The sequence below is a fragment of the Macaca nemestrina genome, chromosome 1 (assembly GCF_043159975.1).
Source record: "Macaca nemestrina isolate mMacNem1 chromosome 1, mMacNem.hap1, whole genome shotgun sequence".
NCBI classification, from domain to species: Eukaryota; Metazoa; Chordata; class Mammalia; order Primates; family Cercopithecidae; genus Macaca; species Macaca nemestrina.
The window spans coordinates 63,911,946-63,928,506 of NC_092125.1; the positions used below are offsets into that span (position 1 = coordinate 63,911,946).

Below are 16,561 nucleotides of genomic sequence, written 5' to 3' on the forward strand. Positions count from 1 at the left end.
ATGAGTATCAATAACTAGAACTGGAGGATAGCATTAAATTTCAATATAACATAGAGGTTAAAAACACAGATTCTTGAATTTACGTCCTGACTCTTACTAGTTGTATATCCTCAAGCAAGTTACTTCTCCTCACTGAACTTTAGTCTCCTCATCTGTAAAACAGGAATAACAATACCTGTTATAGGAATAACAAGAGTGTTGAGAACATTTCAGAACATTTATGCAAGGTATATAAATATCAAAAATAGCTATTATTACTTATAAGTATTAACTCATTCCACCCAGAATACCACTGTAATTTTGAACGCATAACTAACTCTTATTTGGATATGATGATGAATCACTTTGTTGAAAAATATGTAAGTTTTAAAAGTATCGGTTCTAGTATCATTCAGAAAGATTGTCTTTGTTTTCCTGTTCATTTCACTAAAATGTAATACCAAAATATCCTTTTTTTTTTTTTTTTTTTTTTTTTGGAGACAGGGTCTGCTCTGTCATCCAGGCTGGAGTGCATGAAGTGCAGTGGTGTGATCATAGCTCACGACAGCCTCAAACTCCTGGACTCAAGCAATTCTCCCAAATCAGCCTCCTGGGGAGTTGAGATTACAGGTGTGTGTCACAATGGCCAGTTAATTAAAAATTTTTTTTTGTAGAGACCAAGTTTTGCTGTTTACCAGGCTGGTGGTCTTGAACTCCTGGCCTCAAGTGATCCTCCCTCCTTGGCCTCTCAAAGTGCTAGGATTACAAGCATGAGCCACCACATCCAGCCTTCTCTATTTTTATTTCTGACTTCATGGCAAAGTTCAGGTTACCATTTAGACTAAAAATTTTTAAACCATTTTTTAAGTTTAAAGCATTCATAAAGCCTATCAAAGCTTGATGGTAATGGGGTAGGAGATATGGTGGTGCCGAGAGTATTATATGTAGTAGAGCTGGACAATCTAATTCAACCTTTAGCTTGTATCCTGTTAACAAATATCCCTAGAAGGGAATGACTGAGAACCTCTCGTGATCTCCAAGGCAGCCTATGCTAAGAAAATTCCAGTAATTGCCAGGCGTAGTGGCTCACCCCTGTAATCCCAGCACTTTGGGAGGTCGAGGTGTGTGGAGCACCTGAGGTCAGGAGTTCAATACCAGCCTGGCCAACATGATAAAACCCCATCTCTACTAAAAAAAAAAAAGTTAAAAAATTAGCCAGGCGTGTTTGTGGGCACCTGTAATCCCAGGTAGTTGGGAGACTGAGGCAGGAGAATAGCTTGAACCCAGGGACAGAAGTTGCAGCGAGCCGAGATTGCACCACTGCACTCCAGTCTGGGCGACAGAGCAAAACTCTGTCTCAAAAAAAAGAAAGAAAATTCCAATAATTAAATAGTTCTTTACAATGAGATGAATCTGCCTCTAATGTCCACTCACTGGTTCTATCTAGTTCTACCTCCTGGGATTAGCATGGTCTAAATCTAACCCCTCCTCTTCAGAGCATTCCTTAAATTTATATGACTATTCCCACTTTTTCTTTGAAGCTAAATACTAGGGTTCCTTTTTAACACTTCCTCATATTTCAAGTACTCTCTTCATGCTCTAGCTGCTTTCCTCCATACCACCTTGGATTTAGTAAATATTAAAGCAGCGCCCAGGATGAAACATAATATGGTTATAAAAAGATGGGGAATGGGGAGCGGAGCAGATCAGGATTATGACCCTCCTCTTCCTATTCTACTCTATACTTAAATGCAATCCAAGATTTCAGTTCCCTTTTGGACTGTTCCATCATTCAGTGGACTACATATCGTAATTCCAATGACTAAAACCTCCTTTTCCATAATCTAAGACCATTTGATATCCTGATCCTGCTATTTCAGCATATTATTTATCTTCCCCAACTTCTTATCAACTGCAAATTTAATCAGCACACCATCAGTGTCCTCATCCATATCATTAATTATAAGATACACCAAGAACAGAACCCTTTCAGGCATCAGTGGAAAGTCTTCCAGGGTAACTATTTATTTGCCAGCCCTCTCTGGGTAAGGCTGCTCAGGCAAAGTCCCTCACACTGAACTATCATTCTGCCTGTATTTCTCCATCTTACAAGGACCTTACGTGAAGCTGTCAAAATCCTTGTTGAAATAAAACCACGGTATTTTCACAGAATTCTTTTGCTCTAATAAATTTTTTTTTTTTTTTTTTTTTTTTTTTTTTTGAGACGGAGTCTCGCTCTGTCGCCCAGGCTGGAGTGCAGTGGCCGGATCTCAGCTCACTGCAAGCTCCGCCTCCCGGGTTTACGCCATTCTCCTGCCTCAGCCTCCCGAGTAGCTGGGACTACAGGCGCCCGCCACCGCGCCCGGCTAGTTTTTTGTATTTTTTAGTAGAGACGGGGTTTCATCGTGTTAGCCAGGATGGTCTCGATCTCCTGACCTCGTGATCCGCCCGTCTCGGCCTCCCAAAGTGCTGGGATTACATCTAATAAATTTTTTAAAAAGGAAATTAGTTCATTTAAATCAGTGACAGTTAAACTTTTGAGCAGTAAATACTTTTTGTTCGAACAAAATCTTCCCAGGAATCATAAAATCGAACACAGCTAATCAAAAGTATTTTAAAAGTATACATTTGTCTTATAGTATCATATTTTAAAAATTATCTCATTACAGAATTGCCCAACCTGTGTTCTGCCAAAATAGGTTTTCTAAGAATTTACTGGTAATTATCAATTGGATTTTATCAATATTACCTCCCCAATAACCATTCAAAATGAATTTTAATGTGAAAAACTGAAAGTTCCACATTAAAGAAAACTACTAAACTTTACTTCCAAAATTGTATTTATCTATTTTTTTTTTTTTTTTTTGAGATGGAGGGATCTCGGCTCACTGCAACCTCCGCCTCCCAGGTTCAAGCAATTCTCCTGCCTCAGCCTCCCCAGTAGCTGAGATTACTGGCGCCCGCCATCATGCCCGGCTAACTTTTTTGTATTTTTAGTAGAGACAGAGTTCCCTCATGTTGGCCAGGCTGGTTTCAAACTCCAGACCTGAAGTGATCTGCCCGCCTCGGCCTCCCAAAGTGCTAGGATTACAAGCATAAGCCACCATGCCCAGCCTATTTATTTTTAAAAGACAGGCTTTTACTGTCACCCAGGCTGGACTGTTGTGGCTCACTGTAGCCTCCAGAGTACCTAGGACTACAGGTGGACACTACCATGCCCAGCTAATTTTTTTTGTAGAGACAGGTTGCCCAGGCTGGTCTCCAACTCCTGGGCTTATGCAATCCTCCCACCATGCTGAGATTACAGGCGGGAACTACTACGCCTGGCCCAAAATTATACTTAAAATTTGAACCAGGCGTGCTCACTTCAGTAGCACATATACTAAAATTTGAGCCAGGTGTGGTGGTCCACAGCCCATACCTGTAGTCCCAGCACTGTGGGAGGCCGAGGTGGGCGGATTGCTTCAGCCCATAAATTCGAGATCAGAGATCAGCCTAGGTATCATGAAGAAACTTCATCTCTACAAAAATAAATACAAATAAATTAGCTGGGTGTGGTGGCACGCACCTGTGAAGTCCCAGCCATTCCAGGGGCTGAGGTGGGAGAATAGCTTGAGCCCGGGAGGCTGGAGGTTGCAGTGTGAGCCGAGATCACCACACTGCACTCTGGCCTGGGTGACAGAGGGGGAACCTGTCTCAAACAACTACATAAAATTTGAATCAAATGTTTAAGTTACCTCCAAAAGCAAACATTATGAAGACTACTGATCTATAAGATATTCTTTTTGTGTGTAAATCCACGGTGACTTTTAGTAGTAATTATAACAGCAGTTACTTCAGATATTTGAAATATACTACTTTGTCTAAATTCTCATTTAATTCTCACCCTAATGTCACAAGAGGAGCTAATTAACTGAGGAAACTAATGCTCAAAAGGCCAAGTAACTTTACTGCAAGCCATTAAGTGGTAAAAGCAATTTTCCAACTCAAGTCCTTCCAAACCTATAATCCACACATGCCACTGTTGATGCAGCTTCTCAAGCCTTCCTTTCCTAAGTCTTTACAAATCTAACTCTTCCAAATAACTGATGCAATTAAAGTTGCTGCACACCAAGTACTGCTACCTTCCCTTTAAAATTTGGAACATTTACCTCTTTCCACTCTTCCCACCTCAAAGATGATTAAGAAATCTCACATGCAAGATTTTCTCAGCATGTAAAAACATTTGAGGGCAGAATGCCTGAACAGAACTCAAATTTTTTTTTTTTTTTTGAGACAGGGTCTCACTCTGCAATGACAGCTAACAGCAGCCTGGACCTCCTGGGCTCAAGCGATCTTCCCACCTCACCCCCTACTCCAGTAGCTGGGACTACAAACACTGGCTAAATTTTTTTGTAGAGATGGAGTTTCGGCATATTGCCCAGGTTAGTCTCAAACTCCTGAGCTCAAGCAATCCTCCTGCCTCAGCATCTTAAGTAGCTGGGACTACAGTTGTGCAACGCCATGTCTGGCTGATTTTGTTTATTTTTTTTGTAGAGATGAGGTCTCCCCATTGCTCAGGTTGGTCTCGAATTCCTTGACTCAAGTGATATGCCCTCCTTGGCCTCCCAAAGTGTTAGGATTATAGGTGTGAGCCACTGCACTGGCCACCTCCGGGTAATTTCTTACAATAGCTTCACTTATCTTGACCTTTAAGTTCCTTTTGGCCTAAATACATTGTTTTGACTGTATTTTACATCATCCAATTATTTACTTTAGGTTTTTTTGTTTTGAGAGAGTGTCTCCCTCTGTTGTCCAGGCTGGATGCAGTGCAGTGGCATGATGATGGCTCATTGCAACCTCTGCCTCCAAAGTTCCGGTGATTCTCCTGCCTCAGCCTCCCCAGTAGCTGGGATTACAGTTGTGCACCACCACAGACGGCTAATTTTTTTTTTTTTTTTTTAATGTTTAGTAGAGACGGGGTTTCACCATGTTGGCCAGGCTGCCCTCAAACTCCAGGACTCAAGCAATCCACCCACCTTGGTCTCCCAAAGTGCTGGGATTATAGGCGTAAACCACCACACCTGGCCCATCCTATTCACAATTTAAAATATCAAATTCCCTCCGGTTGTGGTAGCTCACACCTGTAATCACAGCACTCTGGGAGGCGGACACGGCAGGATTGCTCAAGTACCAGGAGTTCGAGACCAGCCTGAACCACACGGCAATACCGTCTTTTCTAAAAAAAAAAAAAAAAAATCAGCCAGTCGTGATGGCACGCGCCTGTAGTCCCAGTTACTTGGGAGACTGAGGTGGGAGGATCGCTTGAGCCCAGGAAGCTGATGTTGCAATGAGATCAGGCCACTGCATTCCAGTCTGAGCGACAGATTGAGACCCCGTCTCAAAAAAATAAAACAAATATAAAATTCACAACAAAGCCACAAGATATGAGAAAGCAAAAATAAAAACAAAATCCCCAATAGCATTATAGAAAAGAGTTCCTAATTTTTTCAAATCGGATGTTTCTAATTTCTGCAGAAAACGGAGGTGGGTAAAGGTGTTCTGAATGACTAAGCCAGACACATTTACTAGATCACAATTTCCTACTAAGTATATATATATATATTTTACCAACTTGTTAATGGGTTAGCCCTACGAATAAGTATTAACTCTTATAAGGCACTCCTTATTCCCAAGACTCGTTACTTTATTTCACAACTTACCAGGTTCAGTTTCACCGTATAGGAAAATGTTTTCTTTTAAAGTCACACACTGCTGGGCGTGGTGGCTCACGCCTGTAATCCTGCCTTCAGAGGCTGAGGCGGGCAGATCACTTGAGGTCAGGAGATCGAGACCATCCTGGCTAACATGGTGAAACCCTGTCTCTACTAAAAATACAAAAAATTAGCCGGGCATGGTGGCGGGCACATGTAGTCCCAGCTACTCGGCAGGCTGAGGCAGGAGAATGGCGTGAACCTGGGAAGTGAGCTTGCAGTGAGCCAAGATCGCGCCACTGTACTTCAGCCTGGGCGACAGAGCAAGACTCGTCTCAAAAAAAAAAAAAAAAAAAAAAAGTCACACACAAATTTCAATGAGCATAAGATAAAGTATTTGATAAATGAAGTCAGCTAGGTTAGATTTTTCCTAATGGAAGCTTAGTGTAAAACCTATGCAACTGGAGACAGAGAAACCTCCAATGTATGAGACTGAAGGGGTCTCAGATGCGCAATTACTGAGTAGAGTCCCATCATCTTGGAAACCTCGGTGGTATCTTCGAAACTGTCTAACTCAAACGCTAGGGACAAACCTGTAGCCTGACAAAGTTAGGTTTATTAACTGAATACAATGAAGGACAAGCACATCAGAGAAGTGTGGAGCATCTCACATAACAGAAAAAGTTACAGAAGTTTGCAGAAGTGTAGAACTAAGATAAATGAAGCAGTATCTTGATAGACTATAAGCACAGAACTGTGTTAAAGGGATCAATATCAGGTCTGAACTGCAGAGTGGAACTAGGGTCCTATTTCCTGGGAAAGAAGTTAGGGTAGATGCAGAATTTTATCCAAAGCTCTGAAGTTGTAAATCAAAGCTAGTTCTCTGTGTCAAAATGACTTAGATCTTCCTGACAAAGTGTGATGTTTCATTTTTACTGATAGAATTCCAAACAGTAAAGTTTCTGACAGTCTCTGATTTTACAGAACTAAGTTTCTCTGTAAGAAAGCAGTAGTCACTCAAGGAAGAGGGGTTGTTATGAATCTCTAGAGCTGCAGCAAGTCTTTGGAAGATAAGCAGCTGTATGTTATCCCAGCGTAAGAGGTAGCAGGACCGACTTTTACTCTTTCAGTGGAGCTAATATTTAGTTTCTTCAGCAGTTCATTTCCTAAGTTATTTTCTTGTGACCTAGAACACTCCAACCAAAGGTAGCTGGAAAGGAAATCTCCCTGAAGATCGCCTTGCTTAGCACAGAACTGAACAGATACACAATTCAAATAATAGATAATACCAAGAAGCACCTGAAAACTGCAATACCTAGTTGAAACACTCTTAAGCAGCCTGTGGCCTCTTCATCTAAAGTGTTTCAAAGACTTATAATTAAGACCATTTAGTTATTTTACAACATGGCAGTATAACTGTATAACGATTAGTTTCACTTCCTAGAATCTAGACAGCAATAATTTTTACCCAACAAAACAAAGGGATGCCCAGTTTGACCAAAGTGGTCTTGTGCTAAAAAATAAAAGGTTTCCTCTTGGGGCCGGGCGTGGTGGCTCAGCCTGTAATTCCAGCACTTTGGGAGGCCGAGGTGGGCAGATCACAAGGTCAGGAGATCGAGACCATCCTGGTTAACACGGTGAAACCCCCGTCTCTACTAAAAATACAAAAAAATTAGCTGGGCGTGGTGGTGGGCGCCTGTAGTTCCAGCTACTCAGGAGGCTGAGGCCGGAGAATGGCATGAACCCGGGAGGCGGAGCTTGCAGTGAGCTGAGATGGCACCATTGCACTCCAGCCTGGGCGACAGAGCGAGACTCTGTCTCAAAAAATAAAATAAAATAAAAAATAAACAAACAAATAAATCAAGCTTTCCTCCTATTGTCCACAACATGCGAGTCTCCTAGGTGCAGTCTCCAGTCTCAACAATTCAAATAGCTACTTCTGAATTTAGAGTAATACGGTCACTTTCCTTTTACAGCTAGGAATTGTTTTAAAAATGCAAATTAAACACTTTTCGGCATGCTCAATACTTTTTAAGTTCAAAGTTTCCAAAGTAAACCATTTGGCTATGCAGATTGTAAATCACACAACTCTAGAGAGACAACATTCACGTAGATTATAACAGGTGCAGTATCCCAGAGTTACACAGTATGGTGACTATTACATTTTTGGGGAAAATAAGCCAAAAAACCCCAAAAAGCAAAAACCTTTATTCAAAATTAGCTTTATTTAACTAATGGTGTTTTTTGGGCTAGAAGAAACCAGTGAGAAAAAGCTTTGAAAATTGTAAAATGCTTTATTAACTGCAAAATACTATTACTCCAATGGAGTTCAACATCTCCATTTGCATTAAGTTTTACAATAGGCATTACACCTTTTTCTTTTTTTTTTTTTTTTTTTTTTTTTGAGACGGAGTCTCGCTCTGTCACCCAGGCTGGAGTGCAGTGGCCGGATCTCAGCTCACTGCAAGCTCCTCCTCTCGGGTTCACGCCATTCTCCTGCCTCAGCCTCCCGAGTAGCTGGGACTACAGGCACCCGCCACTTCGCCTGGCTAGTTTTTTGCATTTTTTAGTAGAGACGGGGTTTCACCGTATTAGCCAGGATGGTCTCGATCTCCTGACCTCATGATCCGCCCGTCTCGGCCTCCCAAAGTGCTGGGATTACAGGCTTGAGCCACCGCGCCCGGCCTACACCTTTTTCAAATGCAATGGTTTTTCCTTTAGTCTTTCAATATGTTGACTCACAGAAACAGATTGTTTTGTTCTTGGGACAAACCCTACTTGATCACATATATTTTTAATACAGTTAAGTTCTCACTTAATGTCACCGACAGGCTCTTAGAAACCCGGGCCTTAAGCGAAATGTTGCACAAGACTGTTCTTTCTCATCAACCTTGTAACAAAACATTATTCAAGAACCTGTCTACTGTATATCCTTTTGCTTAAAGTTAGAAGTTTCCAAGAGCCTACTGATGACAGTGAGTTATTGTATGCATTGGTTTCAGTTAGCTAATAGTCTGTTTAGCATTTTTTGCATCCATATTTTTATGTAAAATGAGTCCCTCATTTCCTTTTTGTCCTTTAGGTGGCTTTGGAATCACCTAGTCAAGGGGAAATGCCCTCATATTTTGAAATGTATAAACTTAAAACAATGCCACCTAACATTTTCTAGGCAAAGGCTCACACTAAACATTCCACTGGTTTTTCCTTCTGTCAGGTGTATCTCCCGTTAATCTCTTCACATTTTCTCCTCTTCCTCCCTAGAAAATTAGGCCTCTCCACAAAAGTTCTATTATGAACTGTAACTTGCTCCAAAGGAGACAAAATGTGCTAACACTGTGACAAAGTGTACCCTGTGACAATGTCACATTGAAAAGATCACGAACTGGCTTTGGGTTGTTCACAGTAGGATTCAAATTCCTGCTTCATCTCTTAATAGTTAGGTGAACTGTGTCAGTTACTTTATTTATCCTAGCCTCAGGCCTAACATATGAAATGAGGATAACATATGCCTTGAAGAGTTGTGCATGATTTTGAAATATGTATAAAGTATCTGGTGGAATTATTTGGCACCTAAGAGTTGCTCAGTAATTGATAATTCTATTAAGCGAAGAAGTGATTTTTTTTCAGCTCATGCTGTTAAATGTCCTCAATCACCAACCCACAATTTCGAAATCCAAAAAGTTCTGAAAATTAAGTATTTTCATAACTTACATGGTGGCAAAACATGACGACCTAAATGTGAGGCCTTTCATATCTGTATGAAAATTCTTAAATTCACTAGAGATTTTTTTGTTTTGTTTTGTTTTTTGAGATGGAGCTCTTGTGGCCCAGGCTCGAGTGCAATGGTGCAAGCTAGAGTGCAATGGTGCAAGCTCACTGCAACCTCCGCCTCCCGGGTTCAAGCGATTTTCCTGCCTCAGCCTCCCAAGTAGCTGGGATTACAGGCGCCTGCCACCACGCCCGACTCATTTTGTATTTTTAGTAGAGACAGGGTTTCTCCATGTTGGCCAGGCTGGTCTCAAACGCCTCAGGTGATCCGCCCGCCTCAGCCTCCCAAAGTTCTAGGATTACAGGCGTGAGCCACCGCGCCCGGCCCTCACTAGAGATACTAATGTGATTGTTTATAGGAGTACTATTCTAAACTAGTGATGGTACATTACTATACAGTACACGCATCCTATTACCTTTTGGGAATTCCAAATTTTTCAATAATTTAAAACCACATATGGCCCCAATGGTTTCAAACTAGGAATGTGGACTTCTAAACATTCTCTGTAGAATCAAATACTGTAAATACAAAGAGTAAAAAGGATATTTATGCCATCTAAATCTGGCCTATTATCTCTACACTAACTCCTTGGGTTCAAAGTCATCACTAGTAAACTGAAGGAACTGGACTTAAGTTCTTTCTAGCTTATTTATTTTTTTAACTTAGTACTGTTAATTCTCTCTCTCAGCCTGGACAACATGGTGAAACCCTGTCTACAAAAAACTAGCCAGGTATGGTGGGCCACACCTATAGTCCCAGCTACCGGAAAGTCTGAGGTGGGAGGATGCAGTGAGCCTGTCATCACACCACAGCACTACTGCCTGGGCGACAGTGAGACCCTGTCTCAAAAAAACAAAAAACAAAACAAAACAAAAAGTACCTCTGAAAATTATTTTAAATATTGAGTTGAGCAAAAATGCTCATGTTAAACATTTTGGCTGTTTTTCCTAAAATGTTTTATACAGAGAGCTAAAAATCAATGTATATAGAATGTATTCACCATTGAGGAGATACTAAATAAAAAAACTTGACCATCTTCACACTGAATACTAGGCAAGAAAGATTAGTACCATGGAAAAAAATGCTAGTTTTGTATTCGGATCTGGGCTCAAACCTTAGCTCTGCTATTATAGCTCTGTAACTGTAACATACTCTTTAAGCTTGTTTTGTCATGTTACATGGTGATAAAGAAAAATACTTGTTACAGGGTTGTTACAGGGTTGTAGTAAGGATAAAACAAAGTGAAAACCTCTAGCACAGTTCCTGACTCTGCACTTTTTCTCAATGTTTGTTAAGTTACTCTGAAAACATTTTAAACATTGTAATTTTCAGATAATTAATTACATGTATGTTGAGCAAAAGTGAATACTTTTCTTATAAAATTAACTTCCCGGCTGGGCCGGTGCTGTAGCTCATACCTATAATCCCAGCACTTTGGGAGGCTGAGGTGGGTGGATCACTTGAGGTCAGGAGTTCGAGACCAGCCTGACCAACATGGTGAAACCCTGTCTCTCCTAAAAGTAACAAAAATTAGCTGAGTGTGGTAGTGGGTGCCTGTAATCCCAGCTACTCTGTAGGCTGAGGCAGGAGAATCACTTGAATCTGGGAGGCAGAGGTTGCAGGGAGCCGAGATAGCACCATTACAGTCCAGCCTGGGCAACAAGAGGGAAATCCTATCTCAAATAAATAAATAACTCCCCCATTATTCAGGTGTTGTAAATTATGTAAGATATCTTTGATGGCGTGTCTTTGAAGGAATTATGTCTTTTTAGAGGAAAGTGACATGTAATTTTAAGAAGTATAGATCCAAGGTTAATAAACTCACACTTCACACACACACATACAAACTACAGAAGAGAATGAGCCAGTCTCATCTACAACCATATTAAACTTGTGTCTTTGTGTGCACATTTGATAACAAATTTTGAATTACCTTGAATTTTCAAGTTTCTAGTTTTTCTCTTTAGCTGAGGACTTCTTGAAACTAACTGTTTTGGGGGAGAGAATATTAATTTTTAGAATCCAGGCATGGCCCAAACAATTCTCTCTGAATAGAAAGCAAACTGGAATCCTGGCAAAGCAGTTAATTCTCAACATTACTTGTAAACATGACAAACAATAAAATAAATTTTATAACAACTTGTAAGAGCTTATGTTTTCACATCTAAATTTTCAATGGCAAGGTTCCTTACAATCTCAAGTGTTAAAAGACAAGGTATCAAGCACACTTAGGTTACAAGGAGAAGCAAAAAGATTGATTTGAGCAACCTGGATCACTTTCAGTAAGGGAGGAGGATCTCTGGAGAATGTAACAAAGCTGAATTTCAAGAAATCTGGTTTCTAGTTTGGGCAAGTCAGTAAATCTGAGCTTTCTCACCCCTTAGAAGTAACGGCATTTTCCTTCCTTCCTCACAAAGCTGACTCATGAAAGTACTTTAAAGTTAAAAATGTTATACACTATGTTCTTTAATCAGCACTAATAACATTAATATTGATCGGGCAGAAGGTACGGTGATCATGCGGGTGGGGACCAGCAGAACTGGGAATTGGGAAATCCAGGTTCTCGGCCCAACATTTGCACCTGCTAGTTCGTGATGCAAGGCACCTCACTTATTCAGGTCCCCATTAAACTAGGTTTAATAAAGTGAGTTTGCCTAAACCTCTTCCTAGCTCCAAGACTAATTTTAAGGTATTAATTTGAATCCAAGGTCTAAAATATTTGAGCTCTCATTTAGAAGTCAGCCACTGCAAAGGGTAAAGACAGCAATCTTGTATGAACAAAGTTAAACATAACGTGCTAGACAGAGGTCTATGCTAAGCCATGCAGTAGCCAAAAGGTCCACCATACCACCCTTCATTTGGAAACTGATGTTAAGGTGCCACTGGTACACTTCCAAATGCTCTTAAAATGTTTAGGTTCATATTAAAATAAAAATGGATATTGTAAAATGAGAACCAGAAAAGCTCCAAAATTATACACAGGCCTAAGGGCAAAAATACCCCAAAAGACTACACAGTGACAATATTTTCCAACTTTTGCTTTTTTGTTTTTAAAACAAAGCTGATGATTCTGAAATCAGGTCAAGTCTATCACTTTTTTTGTTGATGTTAAATGCAGTAACACAGATTCTTCAATTATACTTTGAAACAACAGCATTTCCCTAAGTCAGGACTTTTTTATTGCAAAATTTAACAAACCACCAAACTCAAGTTTAATTATTTCTGCTTTATTATTGGTCATGAATAAAGACTTCTTTTAAAAAATAATTACAAAGAAAATTTATGACTAAAATATACTCGGTAACCAACGTGCTCTGAAATTAATAATTTGAAAATGGCAAAAAAAAAAAAAAAAAAAAAAACCGGCCCACACATATTAACTTCACTCTTCAATTAGGGGCAATAAACAAGGTCAAAATTAGTTTAAACAACATACTGAGTAAGAAAAAAGTTGTGAAGTCCCAATGCCTCCAAAAAACTGATAGAATGTGCTTAATATATATATCCCCACATGGTAACATAAAAAATCCAAGTTTTCCAGTAAAAATGTTCTGTTCATGTTCCAATACCTAAATCTGGGAAAACAAATTCAGGCAGATGAGATAAGAATGTCACCACAATAAAATAAAGTCATCAAAACTTAGTGAATTAAAGTTTAAAAGGTAGAGAAAAATAACCTAATTTGACCACACAGTAATTACTTCCAGAAGACAAAAGATCCAATCCAGGTAAAATAAATCTTTATTTTATTGTATATTTTACCTGATCCTAAAGAAAATATTCTACGTGAGTTGATGAGATACATCGGTCAAGTTTTATGCCAAGAAATTATGCATACTATAACTCTGAAAGAGCTATCTAGACTCCTTACCAAAAGGCCAGCATAACTTTCAGAGTAGAGATCGTGAGTTACCACAGATGCTGATTGAAACAGAGCTAACAGCAGCTCTTTCTCCTCATTCCCACCCCGTGTGTAGGAGTATGCAGTCCCATGCCACCACCAGTTGGAGGATGATCTAGTCTGGAGACAGAACGGTGTAGAACAAAACCCTTTCCACGGTCCCAAACCTCTCTTTAGAACTCTAATTAAAGATACTTCCGTTTCTCATACAACTTGGAATGAAGAGGAAGCAACAACTGTTAAAAACATTTAAAAACTAAGCCTTTATCTATTTATTTAGAAAACACACTATGCAAAGAAGCCAATTCCTTACATTAAAAATATTTATTTGCAACAGCTCTCCTTTTCAAGGCCTCAACAGATTGGACTAAACCACACCCCTCCATAAATGGCACATTCCATACAATAGCCTGGAGGATGGCATAGGACGATTCCACCGACCGCTGGGGGAATAGCAAACTTGTTGAAATTCCGAGAATGGAGTCTGATGGTTACCCGAACCTAGCCCTTTTATTACTAAAGTCACTCGGGGACAAGAGGGTTACAAAAATATCCCGAGACGCGTACGCGGGTGAGAGTGGAACGAGAACCACACGGGATTTGGGCTGTGCTGTTAACCCGCACCTCCCTGAGTACGGACATTTCCCCGAGGAAGGACATTTCTAGTCGGAGAGAAAGAGCGAACTTTGGGGTTAACTCTCTCAAAACTCCGAGGTGGGGAGAGAGGCAGCAGCCCATTATTTTCCAGGATCCAGTCCCGAACTCTCACTTCTGCCCGGGGGGAAAAAAACGGGTCCCGCCCACGCTCGGCCCGATCCGGGAGGCGGGGCCTGCAGCGACCCCGAAGGACAGACGCGGGGCCGGTTGGGTGTGCTGCCCCTCCCCCTTTGCCTGGAACACCCCCGTCCGCTAGAGAAAAAGAGCTCAGGGCCCCCACCCCCGCGCCAGTCGCGGGGGGAAGGGGCAATACGGGTGCCTCCGCCCCTCCTCGCTGAAGGTGGGGAGTGGAGCTCGAATCCGCCCGCCTCCCAGCGCTGGCTCCAAGGGGACGGCCCCGAGGAGGTGGGGCCTCTTGGGGGCGCTGACTTCACACCCCTCCCCCTCCGGCGCTGGCGGTTCAGGGACACCCCGCCCGCTCCAGTGCGGTGGGTGGGGGAGGCAGCTGAGCAGACCGGAGCCCTGCAGCGGCGCGGGGCGGGGAGGGGCGCGCGCACGGGCGCGCAGCCGCCACCCCCGCGCGCCAGCAGGGCCCCCCACGCGCAAGGGTGCGCGCGGGCCCCGAAAGGGAGGAGGCCGCGCGTGGCACCGGGGATGACCGACTCTAGCCTTCTGTCCCCCACTCTTTTCACCACTCGCCCCCAGCCCCCTCCAACCCGCTCCAGGCCTCAGACTCCGCACTGACCTGACAGGCCGCGACATGTTCGCTGTCGAAACAGGACCGAGTCGAGAAGCCAAAGACCAGGACCCCCCCCACCCCGCGCGCTCGGCGCCCCACCCCCCCCGAACTTCAGCCGATGGGACCGCTGCTGCCGAACCCCGAGCTGCTGGCTCCTCAAACTCCGCTGCTCTTTGGTTCAGGGCTCCTGGAACAGACGAGCCCCCCGCTCCCCCGTCTCTTCAAAATGGATGAATCAAACCAGCCGAAAATGCGCCAAAGCCGCCGTGCAACCAAACCCACTAGGGTTTGTGCGCTCCTCCCCAACACGCCTGCTCATTGGAGACTTCTGCCAGATGCGCCCAGATCATTAGTCCGTTTGAATCATCACGTCTTCCAGGCCCCGCCCTACTCTCTGACAGGCTCCACCTTCACCGTGGGGTCCTGTTAGTCAAGATGCTCTGAGAGCGCACGGCCGCAAAACAAAAATGGTCGCTGCTTAGCCCGCCCCCTGGCTTCCACTCCAGAGTTGCAGATTCGTCTGGGGTCGTATCTTAGAAAGACTAGAAAAAAAGATTTGTATAGAGTTCAGCGTTGCTCAGTGTTAGTTTAATGGTGTTTCATCTCGTCCGCCTTGATAACCTAGAAAATCCTCTAATAGCAAAACCTGTGGGGTAGGTAGCAGATTCGTCACTAAGGGGCTGCTACAGAATTGGAGGGAAATTCCTTAGGTTCAAAAAATTTGACCTTAAACCTGCAAGCCCCTTACCCTGGCTTCAGCATTAGCCCTCAGGGACCTAATCAGGCTGCTGGAGTAAAGAGGCAGGATCATAATCAATGAATATCTTCACCCCCAATTTCCATTCTCCATTCTGGACCTTGAGATCCACTTCAGGGTCATTAAAGTCCCAGTCTGGTACATTACTATTTTAAGAGTCAGGTGTACAATAACTAAAAGCGTGAGCTCAGGGGCTACAAGATATTTCAGTTGGAATCCCAGGTCCATTACTTAATAGTGGTATAACTTTCCTTCTCTGTGCCTCAGTTTCCTCATCTGTAAAATGGGAAACAAGGGTACCTAACCCCATAGGCTTATTAGTATTAAATGAGTTGACATATCTATCAAAAGCCTTTAGGATAGTCTCTGGCTCACAGTAAGTGCTATGTAACTGTTAAATTCAAGTTTTAAAAGATGATTCCATCCCTGGGTAGAGATGGGTGGAGCTGGCCCAAGACCCTTTCAGTTCTATTGATTTACCCTTGTACTTTGAAAAACAAAACAAAGACTCTTCGAAGTCATATAACTGAAAGTAATGCACATAATTTCACTTAAATCCGTGAGCATTTGCTGGATGCCTAACACTCTCAAAGGCAGAGCTCAGGATTCCTATATGAATGGCTAAGACTGAGTCTGCCATCGAAAATAGACGTCAATCCCTACCACAGTCAAACCCACCATTTTTGTTTTGTGACCATGCGCTCTCAGAGCATCTTGACTAACAGCATCCCAGGGTGAAGGTGGAGCCTATCAGAGAGCAGGGCGGGGCCTGGAAGACGTGATGATTCAAACGGACTAATGATCTGGGCGCATCTGGCAGAAGTCTCCAATGAGCAGTCAGTTAATAACCAACTGAAGATACACTTTCCAAACAACAAAAAAACACACCACATCTGCCTCCTGAAAGTCTCCCTTTGTAAAATCTGGCTTCTCAAAAAGAAGAGAATAGCACAGTCCACCAGTGAAGTATTAAACAAGTTAATATCTTTTGTCTCTTCCATGTCATTCCACCTTCTGTCACCCATATTTTTAATTTTTATTTTTTTGAGATGGAGTGTCACTCACT

General features: G+C 42.3%; 1 protein-coding gene and 1 long non-coding RNA gene across 3 annotated transcripts in view; both read right to left on the reverse strand.

The window, feature by feature from the left end:
- The window catches only part of LOC105484826 (nuclear casein kinase and cyclin dependent kinase substrate 1), a 37,898-nt gene extending 22,897 nt beyond the window's left edge, over window positions 1-15,001 (reverse strand). The window contains exon 1 of one of the 2 annotated variants that reach the window (XM_011746855.3): window positions 14,745-14,998. In XM_011746855.3, coding sequence (XP_011745157.1) covers window positions 14,745-14,761 — 17 coding nt within the window. In that variant the 5' untranslated portion in view covers window positions 14,762-14,998. Of the gene's footprint in view, window positions 1-14,744 lie in introns of both variants that reach the window. The other variant, XM_011746856.3, reaches the window with a different exon arrangement.
- LOC139358424 (uncharacterized) lies at window positions 507-14,734 on the reverse strand. The gene is made up of 2 exons (XR_011613223.1): window positions 8,364-14,734; window positions 507-8,044 (listed from the first exon to the last, which is right to left on the reverse strand). It is a non-coding gene; the product is annotated as an uncharacterized lncRNA (long non-coding RNA).
- Window positions 15,002-16,561: the final 1,560 nt, after the last annotated feature.